Source organism: Pleurodeles waltl, chromosome 1_1 (assembly GCF_031143425.1).
Source record: "Pleurodeles waltl isolate 20211129_DDA chromosome 1_1, aPleWal1.hap1.20221129, whole genome shotgun sequence".
NCBI lineage: Eukaryota > Metazoa > Chordata > Amphibia > Caudata > Salamandridae > Pleurodeles > Pleurodeles waltl.
The window spans coordinates 246,496,322-246,520,777 of record NC_090436.1 but is presented as its reverse complement, the minus strand read 5'-3'; the positions used below and the strand labels follow the sequence as shown (position 1 = coordinate 246,520,777).

The 24,456-nt window shown below is 43.9% G+C and overlaps 1 protein-coding gene across 2 annotated transcripts in view; it reads right to left on the bottom strand.

Annotated features, from left to right (window-relative positions):
- The window catches only part of FBXO4 (F-box protein 4), a 97,698-nt gene that overhangs the window by 34,425 nt on the left and 38,817 nt on the right, over nucleotides 1-24,456 (bottom strand). For both annotated transcript variants that reach the window (XM_069221461.1, XM_069221468.1), the window contains exons 3-4: nucleotides 9,037-9,257; nucleotides 2,322-2,397 (exon numbers count right to left, since the gene is read on the bottom strand). In XM_069221461.1, coding sequence (XP_069077562.1) covers nucleotides 2,322-2,397; nucleotides 9,037-9,257 — 297 coding nt within the window. The remainder of the gene's footprint in view (nucleotides 1-2,321; nucleotides 2,398-9,036; nucleotides 9,258-24,456) is intronic.

Below are 24,456 nucleotides of genomic sequence, written 5' to 3'. Positions count from 1 at the left end.
CTATATGCCAATGACATACAAGTTACACTGGGTAATCCTCAAACGTGTATACCCCACTTAATTCAGACAATAGCCCACTCCTCTGGGTATAAAATTACCTAGAATAGTTGCGAGGAGCTACCTGTACATAAATATCGGTAGGGTGAATTATGGTAACAGATAATGTAAACCCCCTGACCTCCAAAATAAAGAAAGATCTCTCGAAGTGGTCGATTCTAGGCCTATCCATGTGGAGCAGAGTAGAGGTTTATAAAATTAATTTGATGCCCGTTTAAATTATATTTTTGCTCCTTCGCATACCTCTACACCTCTTTTGCTGAACTTATAGACTGCTCATGATGTCATTCATATGGGCTGGATGGAATCCAAGACTTGACAATGGCCAAAAATTATAAGCAGTAACCAAAAGGGATGAACAGTGACTACCATCATTGAATACTACTTACTGGCTTTTGTTCCAGTTGCACAAGTGAGATACATGATACACGATACCCTAAACACCCCCACGCAAGTCCACATGGAAAGATAACTATGGGAGAGGAAGATAATTTATAACCACCATATAGAGCTAACAAGCAATGAAAACTTACACCCAATCCCATTTTATTGGCAACATTACACGTCTGGTGAAAGGGATATGCTACCCTGAAAGAAAATGGTGCTCTCCATAAAAGCTCCTCTATGGGGCAACTGTAACTTTAACATAGAAGCTGCTGAACTGTTCCGGAAGAGCTTTGAGTCCAAGGGGATCAGGACAAGCGACCACATAATTATTAGTGTTTGGTTGAAAACTTTTGCTGAGATGCAAGAGGACTACAACCTCTCATAATGCATGTTCTGGGATCTTCAGAGGCTACGATACTGCCTGAATAAACCCTTAGCGTCACTGCTCTCAGAAATGATAGATTACACTACTACAATACATCAGTAAACAGGGTCCATTTAAAGGGGTAATGTTAATATTACACAATATGCTCAGTGATTATTGTTTCTCAACACCCACGTCAAAGTCATTTCGAACCTGGTGCTCAAATCAGGTAGAGGATGGTAAAAAAACAAGACCGAAATCATGACAAATCATGGCAAAGCACTAAGGGAGGCACAACATAACCTTAAATTACTGCAAAATCCTGAATAGGTAGCACTGGTTCCCCAGAAGGCTGGGATAATGCCAGGGGAACTGAGTTGGAGTTGCAATAACACAGACAATGGTATAATCCATATTCTCTGGGACGGTCACTCCCTACAACACATTTGGGGCACAATTTGAGATGAGGAAAATATTCAGCATTTCTGGTAAAGCAACTCTTTAACATGACTACACAGATTATTCAGACACTACGCAACAACTAAGCACTCTGCAATTATGGCACATTAACTCTTGCCATGATATACAGGAATGGAAGCCTGAAATACATAAAATAACGGCCTACAAACATATATCACCTGAATGACCAAGTGGACACATTTGCTTTTATGAAGGGCATATTCTTACCGGACACTATAGAATGAAACGTCTCAGATGACCCCTGAAAAATGTCATACCCTTTATATAACTGTCTCCGACATGTAAACCGGGAAAGGTGGAAGGGAACTGCTATATGTTACCTTTTTAACTACTACTATAATTCACTGATCTGTAATCATTTTGTAAGATATTACTACTTTTTATATACTTTACATGTATCTGCTTCCATGCTAGCATAGATACAAATGATATTATTTTAGTATTAAATGCTTCAGAATCGGATCAGTTTCACCTCCTCTAGTATAGAAGCTCAGAAATGGGACACTATGGAGATAGTTTTTTCCCCTGTCATTTAGTCTTATCCATGAGTAGGGTAATCACACTAACACATGAATGATGGGTAGCTCTAATGTTATATGTATCACTGATGCGGAAATATGAGAAGTTGTTTAATGCTTTGCTTTTCATTTCAAACAAAAATGAAAATCAATCAGGCATGGTGGCCGGATGACCCTTGCAGGTCATCATCATCCCTGTGATTGTGGCAAACAGGATTGAGCCACAATTTGCGAGCTAGATAATTAATGTAAATTAGGAAGGTCGGATTGCAACTCAATCAGATTCTTATTCTTACGAACTGGCCTAATGGTATGTAGGTCAATTCATTAAAAATATTTAATGGTAGCAAAAATTCTGGTTGCAAAATGAGACAAGTACTTTGTGGAGCAGTAATTAGTACATCTGGGCCTTGTTACTTGTACTTTCTTTTCAATGTTCCAGGTTTAACCTGGTGACAGAATGTATGTTAAGGAAACAAATCATGCCAACTTACATGAAAAAGAGGTGCCTTTACCTGGTAGTCGAATACAATGTCAGGATGTTGAACCTGTGGTGGTTATTATGTTGAAAACTAACACCTGATCCAATACCTGAGAAGAGAAAATAGCTTACGGTCAGCCCTAAATCAATATATTAGTAAACATATCTAAGTATTTAAAGGCTATCCAAACAAAACAACGTAGAAATAAACAACAGAAAGCTTTTACTTTGGAATCGAAAAGTCAGGATATTTGTCAAAACCACGGAGATTAGATACAAATATACCAGAACATGATCTGTAAACATAACTCGGCAAGGGTTAGCTATGTTTAAGGTGGTGCTGTCTGGCGATTTACTGAAAGATTCAAGGTGGAAATTGAAAAATCCCGCTCACAACTGTATTCCTGCTGCCCAGCTTTCAATGCCTCTTCCCTCTCAACCCTATGATGGAAACCATGCCTACTCACTTTTGTATGTGGTGACTGACTGGATGGGATTAAAGGCAGACCTTAAGGCCAACCCTTGTTCTCAATCTACCACAAAAGGCACACTAAGGGGATCGTCCATGGAAGGAAATGTGAGTGTGACTCGATAAAGTCCTGTCACTACTAACAAATTGATCTCATGTTCCCAAAAACACAGAGTTGGCAAGCTAAAGAGCACCAGCATGACCAGTAAGGTTACGGGTGGCCTTGTGATCCATGGCATGTATTGGCCTGCACTTACGCCTGGGTATGTGCTCCCCAGAGATGCTGAGGGACATCAAGGGCCATGTTTGTAGGGAAAAAATCTAGTTGGAGCACATGCAAGTGAGCTGTTGGACATAGATAAAAACACTACCAGTCACTCTCCGCACATATCACACTAAAAGGCCAGACCAACTCAAGATTGCATGAAAGGAGTGGACAAAAGCTTAGATGGCCAAAAAGGAGGAGGGCTGAGCGCTGGTAGCTTCATCAGGTATTGCATGGCCAAACATGCAGCCAGGTTATTATTTGGTGATGCTAGTGTAGCATAGGGTTAAAAAAAGATCTTTGTGTCGTGGCCTGGGGACAGGGCATCCCTACCAGGCAAATAAATGCACCGATTCTTACACGATGACACATTATGTTTTTAACTTAAAAAGCGCTTTACTAAATCACTTGTTCAATGTTGCGGTTTGTCATCAAGTGAAAAGGTAATTTCCCCAACACTGCTGCAAAATACATTGTATTCTCTCAAAGAGGGAATAATGAAACCTGACTGCTGCATTAGAGAAAGCAAGTTACATACAACTAACAGAATAAAGAGAGTACTAGGACATTGGCACCAATTACACTACATTTAACGGATGAAGTGGGCAATGATAGGAATAGGATTACTAAAATGCACTGAAACGTATGCATAGAGCTCACTGCCATCTTTATAGATCAATTCTGTTGACTGCACTTTTCACTGCCATCTTTAAAAGGACCTCACAAATATATACACTTAAAGCAGCAGACTAATAGCTTAAAAATGGGGAAGGACATCAGTACACCATTTTGGCATGCTTACTTTCCGAGGTCTCCAGATGCTTTTAATCTATTGTCCAAAAACACGGAGGAATGCTCTTTTTCCCAGTGGCCACAATCTCAAACTATTCATGCAGTATCAGTATCTGAGAGAGAATTTTCGAAGGTCGTATTTACTTGGTGAATAAATTAAATGTCCATACCTACCACTGCTCAGTTCACCCTGGTGTAAAAGAGGAGATGTGTTTGGTTGGGTGAGTGGAGTGGCACAGTTCCTTTGCAAAAGACAGCACAATAGAATTACGATCTTAATTTATGGATAATCCTAATCCTCTCCCAAATGTGCAGACCTAGCACTAGAATCATCATTTTCCTCCACCCTCCATCTGTTAGTGGGAGTTGGTGGCAAAACAGAGGGTGGGAGTGTAGCTATACATGCTGACGTAGCAGATTCTGTAGCGCATATGTAAATGAAGGAGAAGCACCTGGTGTTTAGTATGGATAACTCAGAATTCAGTGCTGTGTCGGTTGCAGAATGTGCCACAACAATGATAGGGGATATATGTTATTGCTGCACTGGATCCTCTACTGAAGAACATTTGTGGATAGGCTAGACTGCAGCAGGCCATCTAGCTGCAGCCTGAGCTTGTGTACAGACATCATTTTGAAGACCACATGTCTAGTATGCTATGGTTTAGCAATCAATAACTACTGATAAGCTTAAGCCCTAAACGGTGCCAACAATAGTGGAAAATTGGAATTCCAGTTCTAAAGTGAAACCTCATTAGAACAGAAGTACTTGTAATTAAAATATTTTAAGCATGCTACAATTTATCTTGACATAGACTTGGATGAATCCAGTCCGCAGAACCTGGTATACAAATCCTGGATAAAGTTAACAGAGAATGTAATATTGGCATCAGTAGTGTGGTCATAGAACGCTAAAGGCGTCTGCCTTTTTAATCACTGTATTCCTCCTTGAACCACTTCTCTTTTCTGCAGGGAGTTTTGAGGTGTTGCAAGGCTGATGAGTCCCTGGATTCAGAATCGGGTAACAAAAGTCCATCAAGACTTTCTCATTCTCTCTTGGGCCATGTATGCTTGGTGAGCAGAGAGAAAGAGTAGGCCCATTTCTACAAATCCTGATCAACTACATTAGCAAGTAAAGATCACATGGTACTTTCACTCCACAAATCACCAGGAGATGTTCAATTAGATTTATTTGCGGGGTGAAACCTGATCAACCAGAGGGTGCCTTATATCTGTCCTAGTGGCAACAAAATCGCAGAGTCCTCATGAGTAAAGTAATAATTCTCAATCTGTGAATAGGTTTCAGCACATAGGATTCATAATCACAAGACTGAATCCTTTCTCTGATACAAGTGTGTTTTAGCACATTGTAGAAAGCAGTACAACAGCTAGTATAAGGTTCCTCTTAAATAAATCTATTTGTGATAGTCCTACAATGAGTACTAATTTGTAGTACTGGTACAATAACCTTCACTTAAATAAATTATAGGTAATTTCCAATAAACCAAGGTAGAAGTTGTGCAAAGCAAAAGAGACTCAGATAATACAGGGTATGGACAACAGCCAACATGCTAAGGAAAACAAAACCGTGTTGAAGGAAATGTGATGTTGTAGAACAATTCTGATCACTTCTGCTTGGAAGAGAAAGAGGAACTGAAGCAAGGGTGAGGCTCCTGTATATTCTGAAAAGAGCAGTCTCCCTCGCAGCCTACCTGGATTTCAATAAATTGGGAGGAACACATGTCTCGGGATAGCGTATCTTACATAAATATGGGTAACATGTAGCACATTATACACTAACTTTAACTGTTCCAAAAGTGCTCATCGGCTATTTTTTGCAAATCCCACACTCTGATTAGTTACATTGAAATAGGCAGGTTTCACTTACTGACTACATTAATATAAAAAACTCTATGTAAGACTTTCAACTATGTTCATGAAAATACTGCAAAAGGACAAAATCGTGCAATGAGGTTTTTGTATCGAATAAAGCATAGAATGTGAATTTATTATCATTTCCCCTGCATTGGAGTGATGTACAGCAACTTGTTGAGCATGCAATCATGTGTGTATTATACTACAGAAAGCCAGGTGGGGAAACAGTACAAGCTCCCCGCAATAGCTACTGTTGTACTAGGAGCCCTTGGTTACTCTGACTGCACAGCCGTGGGAGCCCTCCAGAGAAAAAGGGGACATTTTTTATAATGTTCGGGGCTGAAAATTATCCTCAGTAAGTGACTAAAGCCAATAATACCACATTACAAGGGGAATTCAGGAGTGAATGTTTTTGCTCTGTAGAGATAACACTTCTGAGACCTTCTTAATACAAGGAGAATTGAAAAAGGAAGGTCTATATATATATTCTAAGTAATATGGACCTCTCGAAGATCCTTGGAAAGGACCAATTATAAAATACTAAGTGGGGTTTGCAAAATGAGAGAAGTGTAGTTTAATATCCTCCCAGTGGAGCCACCAAAAATAGTGTCTGCCAGGTCATCAGTTTAAGGTCATCACAGACTAATAGTTCAAGTGAGATCTTCTGATATCCCAAAATAATTTTACATTCCATTCTTCTTCACAGTGACATAATTCTAATTTCAAAGACCTTTATGCTAAATCACCCCCACATCTCCACAACTTGACTGACCATTAACAGGAGACTTACTGAACACCTAGGGAGACACATTTTTAGAGGTGCATAAAGCTCATCAAGTTGGAAATTGCTTTATTTACAGTTTCACAGGAAAGACAATTTTCCGAGGACAAAAATAAAAATAAATCACCTGTTCAGAGAGAGTTTTGGACTTCACTAAATGTGCCCACCATGCTTACAAGTGCCTATTGCTGAGAGTTTTCTAATCATTAGGCTGCAAACGCGTTCATCATATACCTTGAAATCATCTCTCTTATTGGAATGGCTCTTAGGCTACATAGAATGTGTGTTTGCATTAGATTTTGATAAGATATTTGATAAGGTTTATTTGTAAAGATTGATATAGAAGCAAACAAAAGAATAGTATAACAATATAATTATTTTAAAACTGTATAAACTGTGATTGCATTAAATTAGTAATATTAATATTTGTATACTGCATAATTTCGAGGGTTTAATTTAAGGGATAGGTGGCAACGAAAAATTAGGAGTGATTAAACGCAACTCAAAAACTTGTGTCTTTCTGTTAGCAACAGTATTCTACTTATTTTGTCCACCCCTGATGCTGAAATTCTGAGTTTCGTTGTTATTGTTAATTAGAAAGAACATATGATAAGACAAAATCAAAGTGTTGTGAGGTTATTTTAGCATTTACATGGGCACATTATTTAGTCCTGGGCCTGAGACCTGTGCCCTCTCACCTAGTTACATTTCACTTTTATTCCTTTTATTATTTTAGCAAAGCTTCATTTTAGTGGAGATGTTTTTCATTCCTTTATCAGTTGCCCTTCCACACAGAATTAGTTATTCATTTCTTGGCATGACATTTTCATCCTGTGTTCAACCCAAGGCTGTGCACGATATTTACAGAGTATTGCCGGTCCAGAGAGTACATTGTCTACTCTACACAGAAAAGTATGTGTTGTCACATCAGGACACTTCTTAGAATAACAGATATGTTATTTTGAAAACATCACACTGCCCACACCATCTTAGAGGGGACATTCCAGCCAGCTTACCATCTCACACTGCACATCGTTGCAGTTTCTGCTGAAACCCTTTGGTTCCTCTTTGTCTATGTGGGAGGACTCCCAGCAGACGAACAGACATCTTCTTCCCCTCTGAAAGCAGGTATGGGGGTTGGGCTTCCTTCCCGGGACCGGAAGGGCGAATTAGGGCTAACACTGCTACATGCTCTCATGTAGAAATTTAGTAGTGTAGGTAGGGATTTTAGACGTGCTATTGTGACAATATGGTGGGACTTCTTGTGTTTCACTTTCATGATCACTGCTGTAATAACATTGTTTCATTATCCTCATATTCGCAATTCATGCCTTTTTATATAGAACGCAGTTGCTTCAATAAACACCTATTGAGCCACGATCCTGCTTCTGTTTCTTCTATACACAGACGAGACTTGTATAACTGAGAGAAAGGGGTACGATCTGTTCCAACACTACTTCTCTGAGGAGTCTGAATGTCATGCGATAGGCTGCCACAAATCACTCTTACCTTTGGTATTGGTGAAGTGCTGCTACCTAGCCGGAAGGGTTAGGCTGACAGCTGTCACACAGTGTGGGATCAGACTCCCATACTCAGGGGTGCTGCCACCCAAAATCCAGTTACTAAAATGGGAGTCTAGGACAAAATGGGCAATCCAGTGAAGGATATCACAACAGACTTGAAAACCGAAGCCAATATCATCAAACAAAGCAACATTCTAAAATGCTTATTGTTGAGGATTGTTAGAGATACAGGCTTGTTTAAAGAGAACAGATTTTATTTACTGTGTTTTTCTATCTACACCAGACAGCCCCATTAAGCCCATTCTAAGTGTAGTGAATTAGACTTAAAAAAATATTTGTCTGTTTCTACGTTTAACTCTGTATTTTAAACCTGCATTTTAATTTTGATTTGATTGCCAAAAGGTTCTACAGTGATAATGTGGTAAAATGGCATTTAAACCTTTCCCCTCGCTCGTGTTCTTCTATTGCATATAACATTTTCAAGGTTCCAGGGCAGATAGGAATTAAAGGGCTCCGAGAGTGATAATCAAAGCCGTTTGCCGGTGATGATCTAGTATTTGAATTCCATACTCAGCACACACACCCTTTAGCATTTGACACTCAGGATAGCAAAGTAGTGCAGTCCAAGGCTGACCCTGGGAAGTGGTGTGGGGTTAGAAGTTCAGCACAACATGCAGGCCTGAAGTCATGTTTTCCTTGTCAGCCTCGCAGGTGGCATAATATGTGCTTCAGTCCAAAAATGATCCTCAACTTCCACGCAGTAAATGTATTTCCTACATAATATCCTATAGCCTTAATTTAAAATTAAATATGCCAAATGAGGATTAGTCAATTTTTCCAGGTTTTAGGGGTCACAGCGCATACATTAGAAAGTAGTCAGCAGTGCCCAAGTGTACAGAGTTTAAAACCCAGTAGAATCAGTCACAAAAAATGGGGGTTATGCAAAAAAGGACATTTCTCACACATATGAGTTTGAAATGTATTACTGCAACCTGAATACACTACAACCTGATGTAAGTTTCTTCAAAAGTCAAATTAAAATATTACCATCAATCTGGCGTTGTGGGAAGCCGGCAACAGGAAGAAGTTCTGGAGAAGTCATCATACTTCTAACCAAAGAATCATCCAGTTCCTCAAGACCAGGACCAAACATAGCAAAGCGAGGTTCTGCCGGTACCACCAGTGAATGCCACAACGAAGCCATAGCTCCATACATGCGACTGTTTGACTTCACACATTTTCGGCTGTCTGGACAGCATGTTAAATATCTGTGAAATAACAGAAAACGAAATTGTAAGCACTCCATATAGCAAAATAATCTTCTAAGCAAATGAAAAATAAGTAAATATATTAACAAAACACAAACACACACAAAAGAAGTTAAGTCATTATCACAATCTTTATTTACGTACTTTTAAGGCGCTCTCTCGTTTCCACACAATGGTGCAGCAGACCAAACGGAAAGTGATCTTTCAAAGGACAATGTGATAAGATACTACTGAAACGCTAGAAGACGAGCTCCAAAAGGTGTGTAAAATGCCAAAAGTTAGGATTTAGTTTCTACCATGTGTCAATAGCCACAGCACTAGTTTTTATGCTATGCCATGAAAGAATGACAGCTACGAACATACCAGGGAGATGGACAGCAAGAATTAGAAGTACCTGAATCACCATGAAGGCAGCCTTCCTTTTACAGATTTCACGAGCTAATACAGCAGAAATCAAGGATAAGCCATCTGAAAATTCATGGTTCAAGACAAACAGAATCTGGAATTAATATTCAAAGAATTACGCCTAACAGAGAGAATCGCTCAAGTGGCTGCCCTAGAAATCTCTGTAAACGATACAAGCCTCTGGAAAGCTAAAGATGCAATCATGAATCTAGGTGGAATGGGAGGAATCTGTTGAGTATAAGAAACGTGGAAACTGTTGTACCAACTGGCTACACACCATGGGTAACATCCACCAAAAGGTGCCAAATCACAGTTACAGCTTCAAAGTGGTTGTACCTTGGCAGAAGAGACTCCATTAAGATTAAGTGAAATATCTGCATTTGGAAATGAATGAGCATTAACTGAAGTCTTCTAACTAATCAATGTTGTGTGCATCAAAGTTTCATAGTAAATGAAAAATAATGCTATCATATGAAGTCAAATATTGTAATTAAGGGATATCCCTTGGAGAAATCACTCACAACTAAAAAAAAAAAAAAAAGAAATTGCAGAGCACGTTAGTTACCTTCTTTTTCTAGTGGATACAGTATCTACCTGTGGATTCCTCACCTTTTGAATACCCCTAATGCGCCAGCAATCAACAGAAATGTTTTCTCTTGTTCTCCACATCGATGAGGACGTCACAATGGAATGGCTCTGCACCCAACTCTGTCTGATGTCATCAGAGCCATCAGAAGTCCTCGCCGGCGTGCTGACATCAGTTTAACCCACTTTTTTTCGTGCTTCGAAGTGTTGGGTGAATACCAACATCACAAGCACAGTATTTGCAAACCCTACTCAAAGATTTCTATAAATGTATAAATAAACGTATATTCTGTACATCCAAATTGCTATATATATATATATATATATATATATATATATATATATATATATAAACACAATATCCTTCTTGGTATAACCACACAGGCAATGGGGAGGTGTGGGTCAGTGAGAAATCCACAGGAAGATACTGTATCCAGCAGAAAAAATGTTACCGAAGGATACATCTAACTGTGGATTCCTCACCTTTTGAATAGAGTCCCAAAGCAGACCCACACTCGGAGATAGGTGCCCGTCAGCCTATACAAAACAGAACGGGCAAAGTGACCGTCCCTCCTCACTTCTGAATCCAAGCAGTAATGCTTTGCGAAAGTGTGGAGGGAAGCGTCAGAAACATCTCTAGCCAAAGCCGATGTATCAGACTTAGCACTGGTCGAATGAGCTCCTAAACCCTCAGGAGGTTCTTTCTTTGCCAAAGCATAACATATTTTGATGCAAAGGATGACCCAACCTGACAATGTTCTTTTGTGGACGGTTCTGCCCTTCATCTTGCTTATATAGCCGATGAACAGCTGATCGTCAGTTCTAAATTCGCTTGTCCAGTCCTGTAGAAGTTCAACTCTCTCTTTGGATCCAGATGTTGCAGCCTTTCCTCCTCCTTAGAAGGGTGGGGAGGAGGGTAAAAGGTCATAAGGGTTATGGACTGCCCTAAATGAGAAGGAGTCACTAAAGACGCCTGGTTCTCAGAACCACCTTGTTCGCATAAAATTGGTAAACAGGGGTTTAACACTCAGAGGTTGCAGCTCTCTAACATGTCTAGCCTACGTGACCACCACTAGAGAAACAGAGGAGACTTAAGCAATGAGGGTTGGTCAAGCAAACAAATGCAGACAAATAGCCCTTCAGTATCGTAACTGCACAACCTTGCTGTGCTAAAGAAAGAGAACATTTCAAAACACTGGATAAGTGGGCATTTAAAGGGTCAACATGTCGCTCTTCACACCATTTGACGAACTTGGCCCATCTGCCAGCACAGACAGTTTTAGTGGAGTGTCACCTGGCCGATAGAATAATATCCACCACATCAGCAGGAACAGAAAAGGAATTCAGGTTGCCCCGTTCAATCTCCAGCATGTAGGTGCAGGCTCTGAAAGTGGGGGTGTAGAACCTGCCATGGCGACTGCGAGAGGAGGTCTGGCCTGTGAGGGAGACGGAACGTAGGGCACAGAGAGAGCTGAAGGAGGTCTGTGTACCACACCCTTCTTGGCCAATCCAGGGCGATTAATATGACTTGGGCCTGGAGTCAAAGTTGAGATCACAAAGGGAAAACCTGAGGCTCCTAGAGGAGCAACAATATTTAGAGGAGCAACAAGACCCTGAATTAGAACAGGGTGAGATTCCAGTGCTATCTCAGGAATTTGAAGACATTGAGGTGGCAAGTAGTTTGGACACTTCCCCAGAGTGGGAGTTATTACCCCCAGAAGGCATACCTCTTACCAGAAGGGAATAAGCAAGGCAGCGGAGCTGTTGGACTTGCCTCATCACACAAAGGAGTTAAAGTCTAATTTCCTGACAGAGGTTCTTCCTTCTTCTTCGTCTACATCAGAGCCTTTGTTGCCATTCAATGAGGCTATCATGGAATCAATTTTGGGTGTGTGGCAGAATCCGGTATCAACTCCAGCAGTGTTGAGGGTGACTGCTAGGATGTATAGGATAGCACACAGGGATACTGTGTTTTTGAGTCTGCATCCAACACCGAAAAGCTTGGTGGTCTAAGCTTCTTGTTCTTATAAATTTGCCTCTGGTTCCTTTCCAACAACTCCGATGGATAGAGAATCTAAATGAATGGAACAATCGGCGAAGAAGGTATTTTCTTCTGGTAGCATAGCATTTAAATCTGTGAATGCTACTTGTCTTCTGAGCAGATATATACATTCTTTAATAGATTCAGCCAGGGACGTCATTCCCAAGCTTTCACAGGATGTTCAGAACTATTTTGCAGAGCTTTTAAATGACAGTCAAGCTGCAGCAAAACAGGTGATTCAATCAGGCCTGGAAACAGCGGATTCAGTGGCTGGCACCAATAGACGATACGCCTGGTTGAGGGGCTTGGGGTTCTCTCTGGATGTACAATCTACACTCCTTTTGATGGATCCAGACTGTTTTGGGCCAAGGCAGGCTCAGCCTTGGAACAACTCAAAGAGTGCAAGGCACAATCATTGGGTTTTCAGTCCCTCTCTGTGACATACAAACCGCTACGTAGGTTCAGGGGGTTTGCAGGGGCTCCTCTTTTCAAGGGAGGCAGCATTTCCAGCAACAACAGCTGACAGTTGGGTGTTAAACATTGTAGAAAATAGATATGCCCTTCCCTTCTGAGAGTTTCCTCCTTCCTTTCCTCCCCAGCAAAGTTTGTGTTTGAAAGAACATCTACTACTACTACTACACCCGGAGGTGCAAAATCTGCTGATAAAGGGCACAGAAGAGTTGGTTCCGGAGAAGGAAAGGGGCCAAGGATGTAACTCAAGATATTTCCTGATCCCCAAAAAGGATGGTTGTTTATGGCCAATCCTAGACCTGAGGATTTTTAATTGGTTCCTCAAACAGGAAAAATTCAGAATGCTGACCCTAGCACAGGTGCTTCTTGCGCCGGACAAAGAAGACTGTGCTTGCAATGCCACCAGATTCAAGCTAGCCTGGCTGATGAAGGGTGATACCCCAAAACCGGTGACAGGATGCTTGTTTCTGGTGCAGGGAGGATATGGTCTGGCAGTTCGGGCTGGACTGTTCCCATGGGGAACAGGTTCAAGACTGGTTTGCACATGGCTGGGCCCAAACTGGAATGGCAATATGGCAAGCAAAAAAACTGATGGATTAAACCCAGATCTGTGATTGGGGGTGAATGTTTGATTTGCTCTGCATTCCGTCCATCATCTGTTTTTGTACCGGGATGTATTACGGCCTTGCTTGTCCTTCTTAAATTTAGCCAAGAAAAATGTCACCTCCCTCTCCTTCAGAGACTTGGGATTTATGCTCTGACACGAAGTGCAACCCCTGACGTTCTGTTCGGAACTATGGCATCAAAGACAATCTTCATGTGGGTCCATAACCGATTTCTAGCCTCCACCCTCCAGACAAGGTTTGAAGCCTCACTTCTTCGGCAGAGGTACTGTCACCTAATGAGACATAGAAACGAAATTACCTTGAAACAGTGTAACCACACGGAGATGTTGGAAAAACCATTCCGTGTCGAAGGCGCAGAAAAAAGGGAACAGACGTCAGCAAGCCGGCGAGGACTTCTTCGGGTGCAGAATCAAGTGCGCAGCCATATCCATCAGAAATAAGCTTGTAGCAGGGTTGGCTTTAACAGACAGGCATAACCAACAAAGTGCACCATATTAGTTTGTCGATGACTTGACTTGTCCAAAAAATTTACCTTTGCACTTCTGTGTTTACCTAGATTTCTGTTCACCTTAGCTGACGCTGATTACAGGAAATAGACAAAAAAATCTTTCACAGCTTACATGTGTTTACTGCGGTGCCCTTACAGGTACAGCTACAAGTTGCAGAAAAGGTTCCACTAGGGAGAATAGGGCTCTGGAAGTCAAGAAAATGATAAACTGGGGAGGGCCCAAAAATGGCAAGCCTTGCCCGAGTTCCTGAGTGGGGGCTCCCAATAATATTTGACATTGTCATTTAATGGATGGATTTCGTGGTGGTGAGGAGTAGCCTGTATAGCAGACCTAATTGACAACCGGAGCAGCAGCGCGGTGAGTGGCAAAAGCGTGCAGTCAAGGTGATGCTGCCACAGTCACGCAGCCAAGATGGCCACCCGCCCAAACATGAAGGCTCTCAACGCGCAAAGCCAGAATTGAGCATCTAGCCAAGTCGCCCTGCAAAATCAAGGCTGAGAGGCCTCCTCGCTCTTCGCCTCATTGCTTTGAGGCTGCCAACAATCTAGTCCCACAGTGAAATCGAGCTCCTCTCATAAAGACTGCTGGGGTTCATGTAAGAGGGCTATAATTAATGGAGGTTTGCAAGACACTTTTGGGCAAGTTTCTTGAACATTCTTCCCAGACCAGTCTGCACAACTAGCCAGCAGCGGATCCTCTGAGAGGGTTGGGCTCACCTATGGCAGCCTCACATAACAAGCCCCTAAGAACCTCCTTGATAAAAAAATGTTAACCTCTGCAAAATTCCTGATTTGTAGGCTTCTGACGAGGCTTCGTTCAGGGACAGCGCACCCCTACCTGATTTATCTTAGTCTGTGGCAAAGGGGAACATCCAATCCATTCTACATGAAATGAGGAAAGACAGCGAACACGAACATTCAAAGTCGCTCACCGATCTTGGGCCAGTCAGTGAAGGGAGTCGGGTCCCGTCTGGAGCTGGTGGAGGAGATAGTGGTACAACAAGAACAAATACATTATGACCTTATTGAGTGGGTGTCGATTCTGGAATCCTGACAAAAAACCTTGAGTGACGCATTGAAGGACTATGAAAACCGATCCTGTCGCAACAACATACATCCAGAGGCGTAAGTGCTATTATCTCCAATGCCGACCTGGAAACATATGCTCAGGCCCTGTTCCGTCACCTGGAAGGCACCTCACCTTTGACTGCACCCACTGTGCCTTCTCCTCCTACTAGCAAGGGAACCATCTTGCACCTGATGTACTTACTAGTGTCTATTTCTACCAGGTCAAGGAAGTCATCTTGAAAACATCCCAGAAAATCCATTCCATCACCTTCATGGGGCGACACCATCCCACTCTTCCAGGTGATATCAACGAGGTGCTGTTCTACCTGCACAAAAAGAAAATACTGTACAGCTGGGGCTTCATGCTGCCCTTAATCTTCACAGTCGTCGACAAGCAGGTAGCCGTGAAAGCCAGGAGTTCTATTGTGCATGGCCTCCCCTGCTGAAGACGAAGGGGACATGCTGACCTCTTTTACCTCTCCAAAAATTGACAGATGGCAACAAACTTCCTTGAGGACAACCCAAAAGGCTTCCAAGAAAACCACACGCTGGCCAGTCTAGTGAATGGACCTACCCATGCTGGACAATGACTGGCTGATTTGTTGGCCTCTGCCTCCCTCAGACTGTGACTTTGGCGCAGGGGCACATGAACTGACAAACTAACTGGTCCCCCTGCTGAGATAGATGGGTCATTTCCCCCAGCCCACACTACAGCAGCCGACAATTGACCTACACTGAACCATCGTTATATATTTTGCCTTCTTAGTTTGGTGGACTGGTGGGGGCCCTGGAACCCTCTCGTGAGCTGCCCCCTCCTCAAGGCTGATGTGCACCATTCAGATACGATGCATTGCTTATTTCCTTGTTTATGTTTTTTTTTTTCAATGTAGCTTAGCTTAGTTTTACTGTGGTTGTTCTTTTCCCCACTTATAGTTCCAGGGTGCGCACAATCTCCTCTGATAAATTTGGCAGTGGGTGCCTACAGGGGGTAGTAGTTTCATCACTACTAAGAATGTCTACTACATATTCATGACCACTAGCGACAGTAGGATAACACTCTTGTGTATCTAAATGGCAAACCAACTTAACATACTATCCTTGAATATCCAGGGGCCCAGTTTTCGGATGAAATGGAAGGCACTCTAGAAATAGCTTCACACCAAGGAGGTAGACGTAGCCATGATTCAAGAGACACATCTAGCACCAGACATTACGAGGCTCCATTTGTACTGGTTCCCGCTCCAGTTCCATGTGACCAGCCCCACCAAGAACAAAGGGGTGTCCCTCCTGCTTAAGCGAGGTTTATCCACAACTATTGAGCAGACACACATGGATAGAAAAGGCAGGGTGGTGGGTTTGAGAGCACGTTGGGTTCCCATACTGGCACACTTTTCTCTTTATATGGTCCCAATGACAACAATAATGGGAATGACTTCAATACAGTCCTGAACACCAGACTGGATAGCTCTGTGCACACTATGACACCTACCCGATCCCCCCCCAATACTGATGCAAGGTATACAGGCTCTTAACTTGCTAGATATTTAGATGGCAACCCGTGGGAGGAAGGTTAACACCTTTTACTCCAAAGTCCACAGAACACATACATAGATCGATTTCTTCTTTATCACCCACTCTCTCCAACCACGTATTCTGTCTGCCACCGTAAACACTTAGGGGGTTATTCTAACTTTGGAGGAGTGTTAATCCGTCCCAAAAGTGACGGTAAAGTGACGGATATACCACCAGCCGTATTACGAGTTCCATAGGATATAATGGACTCGTAATACGGCTGGTGGTAAATCCGTCACTTTTCCGTCACTTTTGGGACGGATTAACACCTCCTCCAAAGTTAGAATAACCCCCTTAGACCCTGTCGGACCATGGCCCAGTGTTCCCATTGTTCGATGCAGGCGCACACCTGCAGCGTATGGCCCCTATATGGTACATCAATGAGACTGCCTTCCGAGACCTGGTGCTGTAGGACTTAGTGCAAGAGTATCTTGAACATTACTTTAAGGAAAATAACACCAGAGCAGTGTCTTATGCTACTTTGTGGGAAGCGGCTGAGGAAGAAATGAGGTGAACTAGTAAAATACACATGCATATGTACTAAACTTAACCAAAGCCAAGAAGGAGGACCTCTAAGCCCACCTTTCTGAGCTTGAGACCCAAGCTCAGGTACAACAGATTGGAGGCATACAAGCTGAGACAGGAGCAAACTAGAAACCACGTCTCCTCCATCAAAGATGATACAGGGCGCCCCACACAGACTCACTTGACACTGTCGACCTTTTCATGACTTATTATTCAACACTTTACGAGGCTCACTCTCCACCAACTGACACCCAGGATGGGTATCTGCGAAATTTAGCCTTCCCTCATATACACCTTATGCTACTCAAAGTGTTGGATGATCCTATTACCTCTGAGGAGGGGAGAACAGATATAAATCAATTAACAACCAACAAGGGACCTGGGCCAGAGTTGTCCTGGGGGGTCAGGTTTTCCTCGTGGTTGAGGGGGCCTGCGTGCAAAGGCTCCAGGTGGAGTGAGTGGGTCGACAGTAGGCAAGTCAAAAGTGGGCTTTGTCTCTGGGACAGGGGGACCAGCTCTGCATACCAAGGCCGGTGGCCTTCTTTGAAGCCTCAGGCCTTGGAATGCAGTCTCAGGTCATCCTGTTGGGTGGGGTGTGTAAGCACCTTTCCCAAAGCAGGCACGGTTTAGAACCACCCCAACAGCAAAAGCTCTCACCCTTTGGGGAGTGCGGGATTTCAGACTTGTGTCTGATGGTGTCAAGCTGGCTATAACTGGTCAGTGTGCACACGGGTAGATGGCAGGTTTTTTAGGGGGCACCTCCAAGGTGCCCTCTGGGTGCATGAGTCCATCACTGGCATCAGTGAGGGTTTAGTAATACAAGGTGTTTGATACCAAACATTCCCTATTTTCAGTGAAGCCGTCATGTCGCTGGGGAACTCGTATTGACAGTGTCCGGCACATGTATTTAAAAATTGCTTCCCTGTTCACTCACTATGTCGAAGAATAAACAAAGACAAAACAGGGGCATATCTGCTCATGCAGATATGTCCTCCCATGTAATGTAATACACCCTGCTTTAGGGCTGTAAGGCCTTCTATAGGGATGACTCACATATACTGCATGCAGTGTTAGGGGACATGGCACACAGGCTGTGTGTCATTTTGGGTTTTCACTTTGAGCTGCACCATGAGACACAGCCTGCAATGGCAGTTAGCATGTGGTAGGTGAGGGGTCCCAGAGGGTGGCACAATACATGCTGCAGCCCTTGGGGACCCTCTTTGGCACCATGCCCTAAGTACCAGGGGGACTTACACAGGGGCCAAATGTATTGCCAATTCGGGAACATTTGTACAGTTTTAGGAAAAGAGATCTGGCACTGGAGACCTGCTTAGCATGAACCCAGTGGTCTTTCAGTCAAAACTGCAGTGCTGAGGAGGCCCACCCTTGGGGGGACCCTTATCAAGATGGGGTCAAGTTACACTGGTGTACTTTTAGGCAGCTCTTCCACCCGGCCATGGTACATACGTTTGGTCTCAATCAACTACTACATTGAACGAACACACAAAAGGTGAAAAATAAAGGTATGTGTGCTAAAACACCTCTGGAACAGCTCTTTACACAGGAGTCTCCAAAGAAAGGCATCACCCACCTCTAGTCGGCCCTGTGTAGCCTTTCCTAGCACCGGCGACACCCATGTCAGCCTCGATGGGAACAAGACACAGGTATCATGAATAAGCCAAAACTTCTATTTGTCTACAACACTGGACTAACTCCTACAAAAGCATCACTAGCTGGTATTTCACTCCAATACAATTACATTCAAAGGTTGGAACTGCCAACCTCTGGTGGAGGGGCTGCGAAGTCAGGGGTACTGGCTTGCACGTGGTGGCAATGCCCATAAGTGAAACACTTCTGGTCGGAGGTGTTCCATTTCATTCATCAAATCTGTTTGGTGACTCTGCCAATGGATCAATCGGTGCTCCTGTTTGGTAAGGCTGGGAAAGGCGCAGTGTACCCATACACTACCCCTACGGGCAAACTGCTTACCTTGTTCCTTCTGCTGGTAAAACTAACAATAGTGCACACCTGGAAGAACCCATTCTCTCCAAGCCTACCACTATGGTGGACCAAGGTGTGGCACATATATGCTATTGAACGCTTGACAGCGATAATTACAGACAGAATGCAAACATTTGAAAGAACCTATAGCAAGAGCAGGCTTCGAAAAATAAATCGGCTGGACAACTTTTATTCTGTGAGGTCGAGCTATTTTTAGATTGCACTCCACCCTTCTGGAGAGTGGACAAAGAACAGGTGTTCTGTTCAGTCAGAAACTGAATTAGCAATTAAGATGCCTTTAAATCTTATACTTGTCACATTTTCTCTGTGTTCAGAGATAGAGGTCTTGCAATGCAAATACTTTTCCTTGTGACTACAGAGTTCCAGGATTTTGTAAGGTGAACGGTCTGACCTATGTGAAGTGAAAGGCTTCTGGTATCAGCTTTTTCCTAACACACAACATTTATGTAACTAAGTCAACTTTACAAACATTTCAAAACATATTTCAGTAGCTGTGAAAGACCATTTTGTGTACTTCTGTGTGATGAAAAAAATATTTTAATAGGATGAAAAAAAAAAGTCAGAACACTTTACTTTGTGATGTGCAAATAATAAATGTTTTCTGAAACCCAATTTTCACAGATTATTAATACATTATATAGTTTTATATAGTAAAGCTGCAAGTTAATGGGAAGGTTTTTGGACATTTCTTGGAAATTTACTGTCTGTAAATGACAGTGCGGTACCACATCATGCTTTAGTAATATATTTATTAAAAGTGAGTGTTTAAACATAATCTGAGAAACACTCCTGCACTGATGGCAAAGCTATTAGTAAACTAAGAGGCAAGTCATGCATGGATCATGTGTACCCTATTTGTGTGCTAGATGTATTATACATGGAGCAAACATTTAGGGGGTTATTACAACTTTGGAGGAGGTGTTAATCTGTCCCAAAAGTGACCGTAAAGTGACGGATATACCACCAGCCGTATTACGAGTCCATTATATACTATGGAACTCTTAATACGGCTGGTGGTATATCCGTCACTTTTGGGACAGATTAACACCTCCTCCAAAGTTGTAATAACCCCCTTAGTGAATTTAATTAAAAACAAAAGAGGATTTGTTTTACAGCAGAGATGCTGAACTCACATATTTGAAGGTGCACTCATGTGAGGGTGAAGAAAAAAGTCGACTGTAAAATACAATATTTGCCTAGGATCACACAATTTGAGACCCATTTCCGGGTCAAGTACATTACAGTTAGATCTGCAGGTCTAGAAACATTTTTATGATTTTTCAAGGCCTGAAAAGGGAAAAGGCATATACGAATACCACCATCCCAGATACCCTTCAACAATCTAGACTGGGCAGTACTTTCATCATCGGATAAAGCAAGTGAGGGTGAAGAAGACAAGCTCCTATGATGTGCTTGATTATATGGCTCTGTGAAACAATAACCTTTTTGTTCAATGCTCCCATGTTCCTTCTTATAATTGTACTGTGAGATCCAGTACAAAGCCAATGCTGTCAATGTCATGACAACAGTCTTTTATTGTTTCTCTTGTGCTGTAACAAACCTGGACCCCCCTTCAAAATCCAATAAATAAATGTTTTTAAAAAATGATATATTGCTGCTGAATCTTTTCTGAGAAAGGCTGAAGTGGTGCAGAGGATGCAGGTTCAGGTGTCTCCCTGAAGAGCTTTTATGAATTTTAGGGTTGTTATTGTAGTAGAATGGCAAAGCCATGCACTATATTTGTCTTACCATCAATGCAGTTGGTTATAACCTCTGCTTCATACACTATGGTAATCAACAAATTTAGGCTTCAAGGATACGCTTGCCTCTTTAAGACATCTTTGGCGCTTGTCAAGGCAGGTAGAGTATACCCATACCTACACATGAAAACCCAGGCATGACAGCACTTTCACAAACTTATCCAGAAAACACACGTTTAAGAAATACCATTACAGGTGTGGCTAACAAGGGAACTGGTGTGGAAAGATACCAAAGCACCTAGTAGACAAGGCAAGTTATAAAGATAACCTTCAAGGTCAACCTTTTATATAATGAAAGCCCCTTAATTGGGCCACATGGGATGATTCCAAAAGTCAAACTAAGTAACATACAAATCTGTACAATGCTGCCAATAAGGTCAAGGACCTATGGTTTAACCTTCACTATGAGGTGCTGTATAGACTGTGAACTGCAGTCACGCAAGCACTTTTATATTTCTAGGCAAAGTATAGAACAAACCATGTGAGGCAGGATACTAGTCAGAATACAGGAATGAAAGACTCTTTCAACCATACAGGACTAGAGAATGCGGCTCACCATGTTGGAATAAGTAATATTACCCATCATTATAATACATCGAAGAGGCATTAAGGTGGTCATTACAACCCTGGCGAACGTTGTTAAAGCTGCGGAAATACCGCAAACAGGCCGGCAGACAAAAAAAGGGAATTACGACCCTGGCGGAAACCGCCAACAAAGACTGCCACTTTAACACACCGCCCACAACGGCGGTACAGACAAACAGCGCGGCGGTCACCAACAGACAGGCGGAAGACAATGTACCACCCATAGTATCACAACACACCAATCCGCCACCTTTTCCGGGGCGGATTCACTGTGGATAAAAACACGGCGGAAACAGCTTTTGCTATGGGAAAACGCTCACCTGAACACACTCCACGAGGAACGACGACTCCATGGAGCAGGAACTCCAAATCCTACCTGCCCTTGTCTTTCTGCTCCTCTACGACCAACAGCGACGTAGGCGCAGAAGATACTGGTGAGTACTGCATCTACGACACAGGGAGGGGGGAGGCAAAAGTTAGGGGGACACCCACCAAACACCCCCACCCTCGCATATCACAACATACACACCAATGCAGTCAAAAATATCACATTAACAACCCACAATCCCCCCGGAAGAATGCAAAGACAAAGCGAATTGCGGTCAAACATTGTAATGTGCCAACATACATGTCATACAAAAATATACTGATATATATCTCGAAATCTGTCATAATTATATATACAATACAAGAAGTAGTGCAGATATGTACACAACAATGTCCGTGCACCAACAGTCCAAAAATGCATGAGCGAGGCCCACAATAGATACCTGACCAAAATCGGAGAGAACACTGCCGGGGCATCAGAAAGAAACACTACAGGCACCTCAGGGGGAAGGGAAGGGGGGGCACCTCAGCCACATGAATGCGAAGCCAGATCCACGACGGGGCTGCATGCCCACTCTGCCATCCTGGGGAGTGCAAAGCCACAGTCTCACAAGTCTTTACAGTGGGTGGTTTGCCCACTCTGCCATCCTGGGGAGTGCAAAGCCACAGTCTCACAAGTCTCTACAATGGGTGGTTTGCCCACTGTGCCATCCTGGGGAGTGCAAAGCCACAGTCTCACAAGTCTTTACAGTGGGTGGTTTGCCCACTGTGCCATCCTGGGGAGTGCAAAGCCACAGTCTCACAAGTCTCTACAGTGGGTGGTTTGCCCACTGTGCCATCCTGGGGAGTGCAAAGCCACAGTCTCACAAGTCTTTACAGTGGGTGGTTTGCCCACTGTGCCATCCTGGGGAGTGCAAAGCCACAGTCTCACAAGTCTCTACAATGGGTGGTTTGCCCACTGTGCCATCCTGGGGAGTGCAAAGCCACAGTCTCACAAGTCTTTACAGTGGGTGGTTTGCCCACTGTGCCATCCTGGGGAGTGCAAAGCCACAGTCTCACAAGTCTGGACACTGGGTGGTTTGCCCACTGTGCCATCCTGGGGAGTGCAAAGCCACAGTCTCACAAGTCTCTACAATGGGTGGTTTGCCCACTGTGCCATCCTGGGGAGTGCAAAGCCACAGTCTCACAAGTCTTTACAGTGGGTGGGTTGCCCACTAGACCATCCTGGGGAATGCAAAGCCACATTTTCGCAAGTAGATGCAGTTCTCTACTGGTACTGGGTGGGACTGGTGCCCAGACTGGATGAGTCTCCCCGTGAAAGTTCCTGTCCTGTCACTGTCCCAGCTGCACATGGGATAAGGATGCCTGATGTGGCGGCCTATTCATACCCACACGGTGTTTGCCTTGTTCAGCAGTCTTCACCATGGCAGTCTTTGCCTTGGTTAGCGGTCTTCACCATGGCGGTCTTTGCCCTGTTCAGCGGTCTTCACCATGGCAGTCTTTGCCCTGTTCAGCGGTCTTCACCATGGCAGTCTTTGCCCTGTTCAGCGGTCTTCACCATGGCAGTCTTTGCCCTGTTCAGCGGTCTTCACCATGGCAGTCTTTGCCCTGTTCAGCGGTCTTCACCATGGCAGTCTTTGCCCTGTTCAGCGGTGCTTTGCCATGGCGGTCTTTGCCCTGTTCAGCGGTCTTCACCATGGCGGTCTTTGCCCTGTTCAGCGGTCTTCACCATGGCAGTCTTTGCCCTGTTCAGCGGTGCTTTGCCATGGCGGTCTTTGCCCTGTTTAACGGTCTTCACCATGACGGTCTTTGCCCTGTTCAGCGGTGCTTTGCCATGCCGGTCTATGGACTGTTCAGAGGTGCTCTGACATGGCGGTTCGGATACTGACATTGGTGTGTGGCATGACGATCTCCATACTGGACATTGATGTGTGGCATGATGATCTCCACACTGGACATTGGTGTGTGGCTTGACGTTCCATCATTGCCCAGCGGGGCTGTGGGATCCTGGTCCCTCCTGGGCTGTGACTCTGGCGGTGTTCTCCTGACCAGTAACGATACTTGTGCCCTCCTGGGCTGTGACTCTGGCGGTGGTCTCCTGACCAGTAACGATACTTGGGCCCTCCTGGGCTGTGACTCCGGCGGTGGTCTCCTGACCAGTAACGATAATTGGGCCCTCCTGGGCTGTGACTCCGGCGGTGGTCTTCTGACCAGTAACGATACTTGGGCCCTCCTGGGCTTTGACTCCGGCGGTGGTCTCCTGACCAGTAACGATACTTGGGCCCTCCTGGGCTGTGACTCCGGCGGTGGTCTCCTGACCAGTAACGATACTTGTGCCCTCCTGGGCTGTGACTCCGGCGGTGGTCTCCTGACCAGTAACAATACTTGTGCCCTCCTGGGCTGTGACTCTGGGGGTGGTCTCTGGACCAGTGACGACGGTGCTGGCGGTTGTGTCTGGACCGCCGGAAATGATGGCGCACTTCTCCGCCGTGACACTCACAACAGGCTGGGGAGACTTCCTCGGGACCTTCCCCACCTTCTTTGGAGTTACAGCTGACTCACCAATCGCCTTCGATCCCATTTCAGTTGTAGTCCCAACAGGAGTCTTGACACGGTCCCTTCATCCACTCTCCAATTTCAGAGCCTTTACAGGGGGTGGGCTGACAGTGTCTTGGCTCCGGGTCCTACTGCCTGCCCTGGTGGA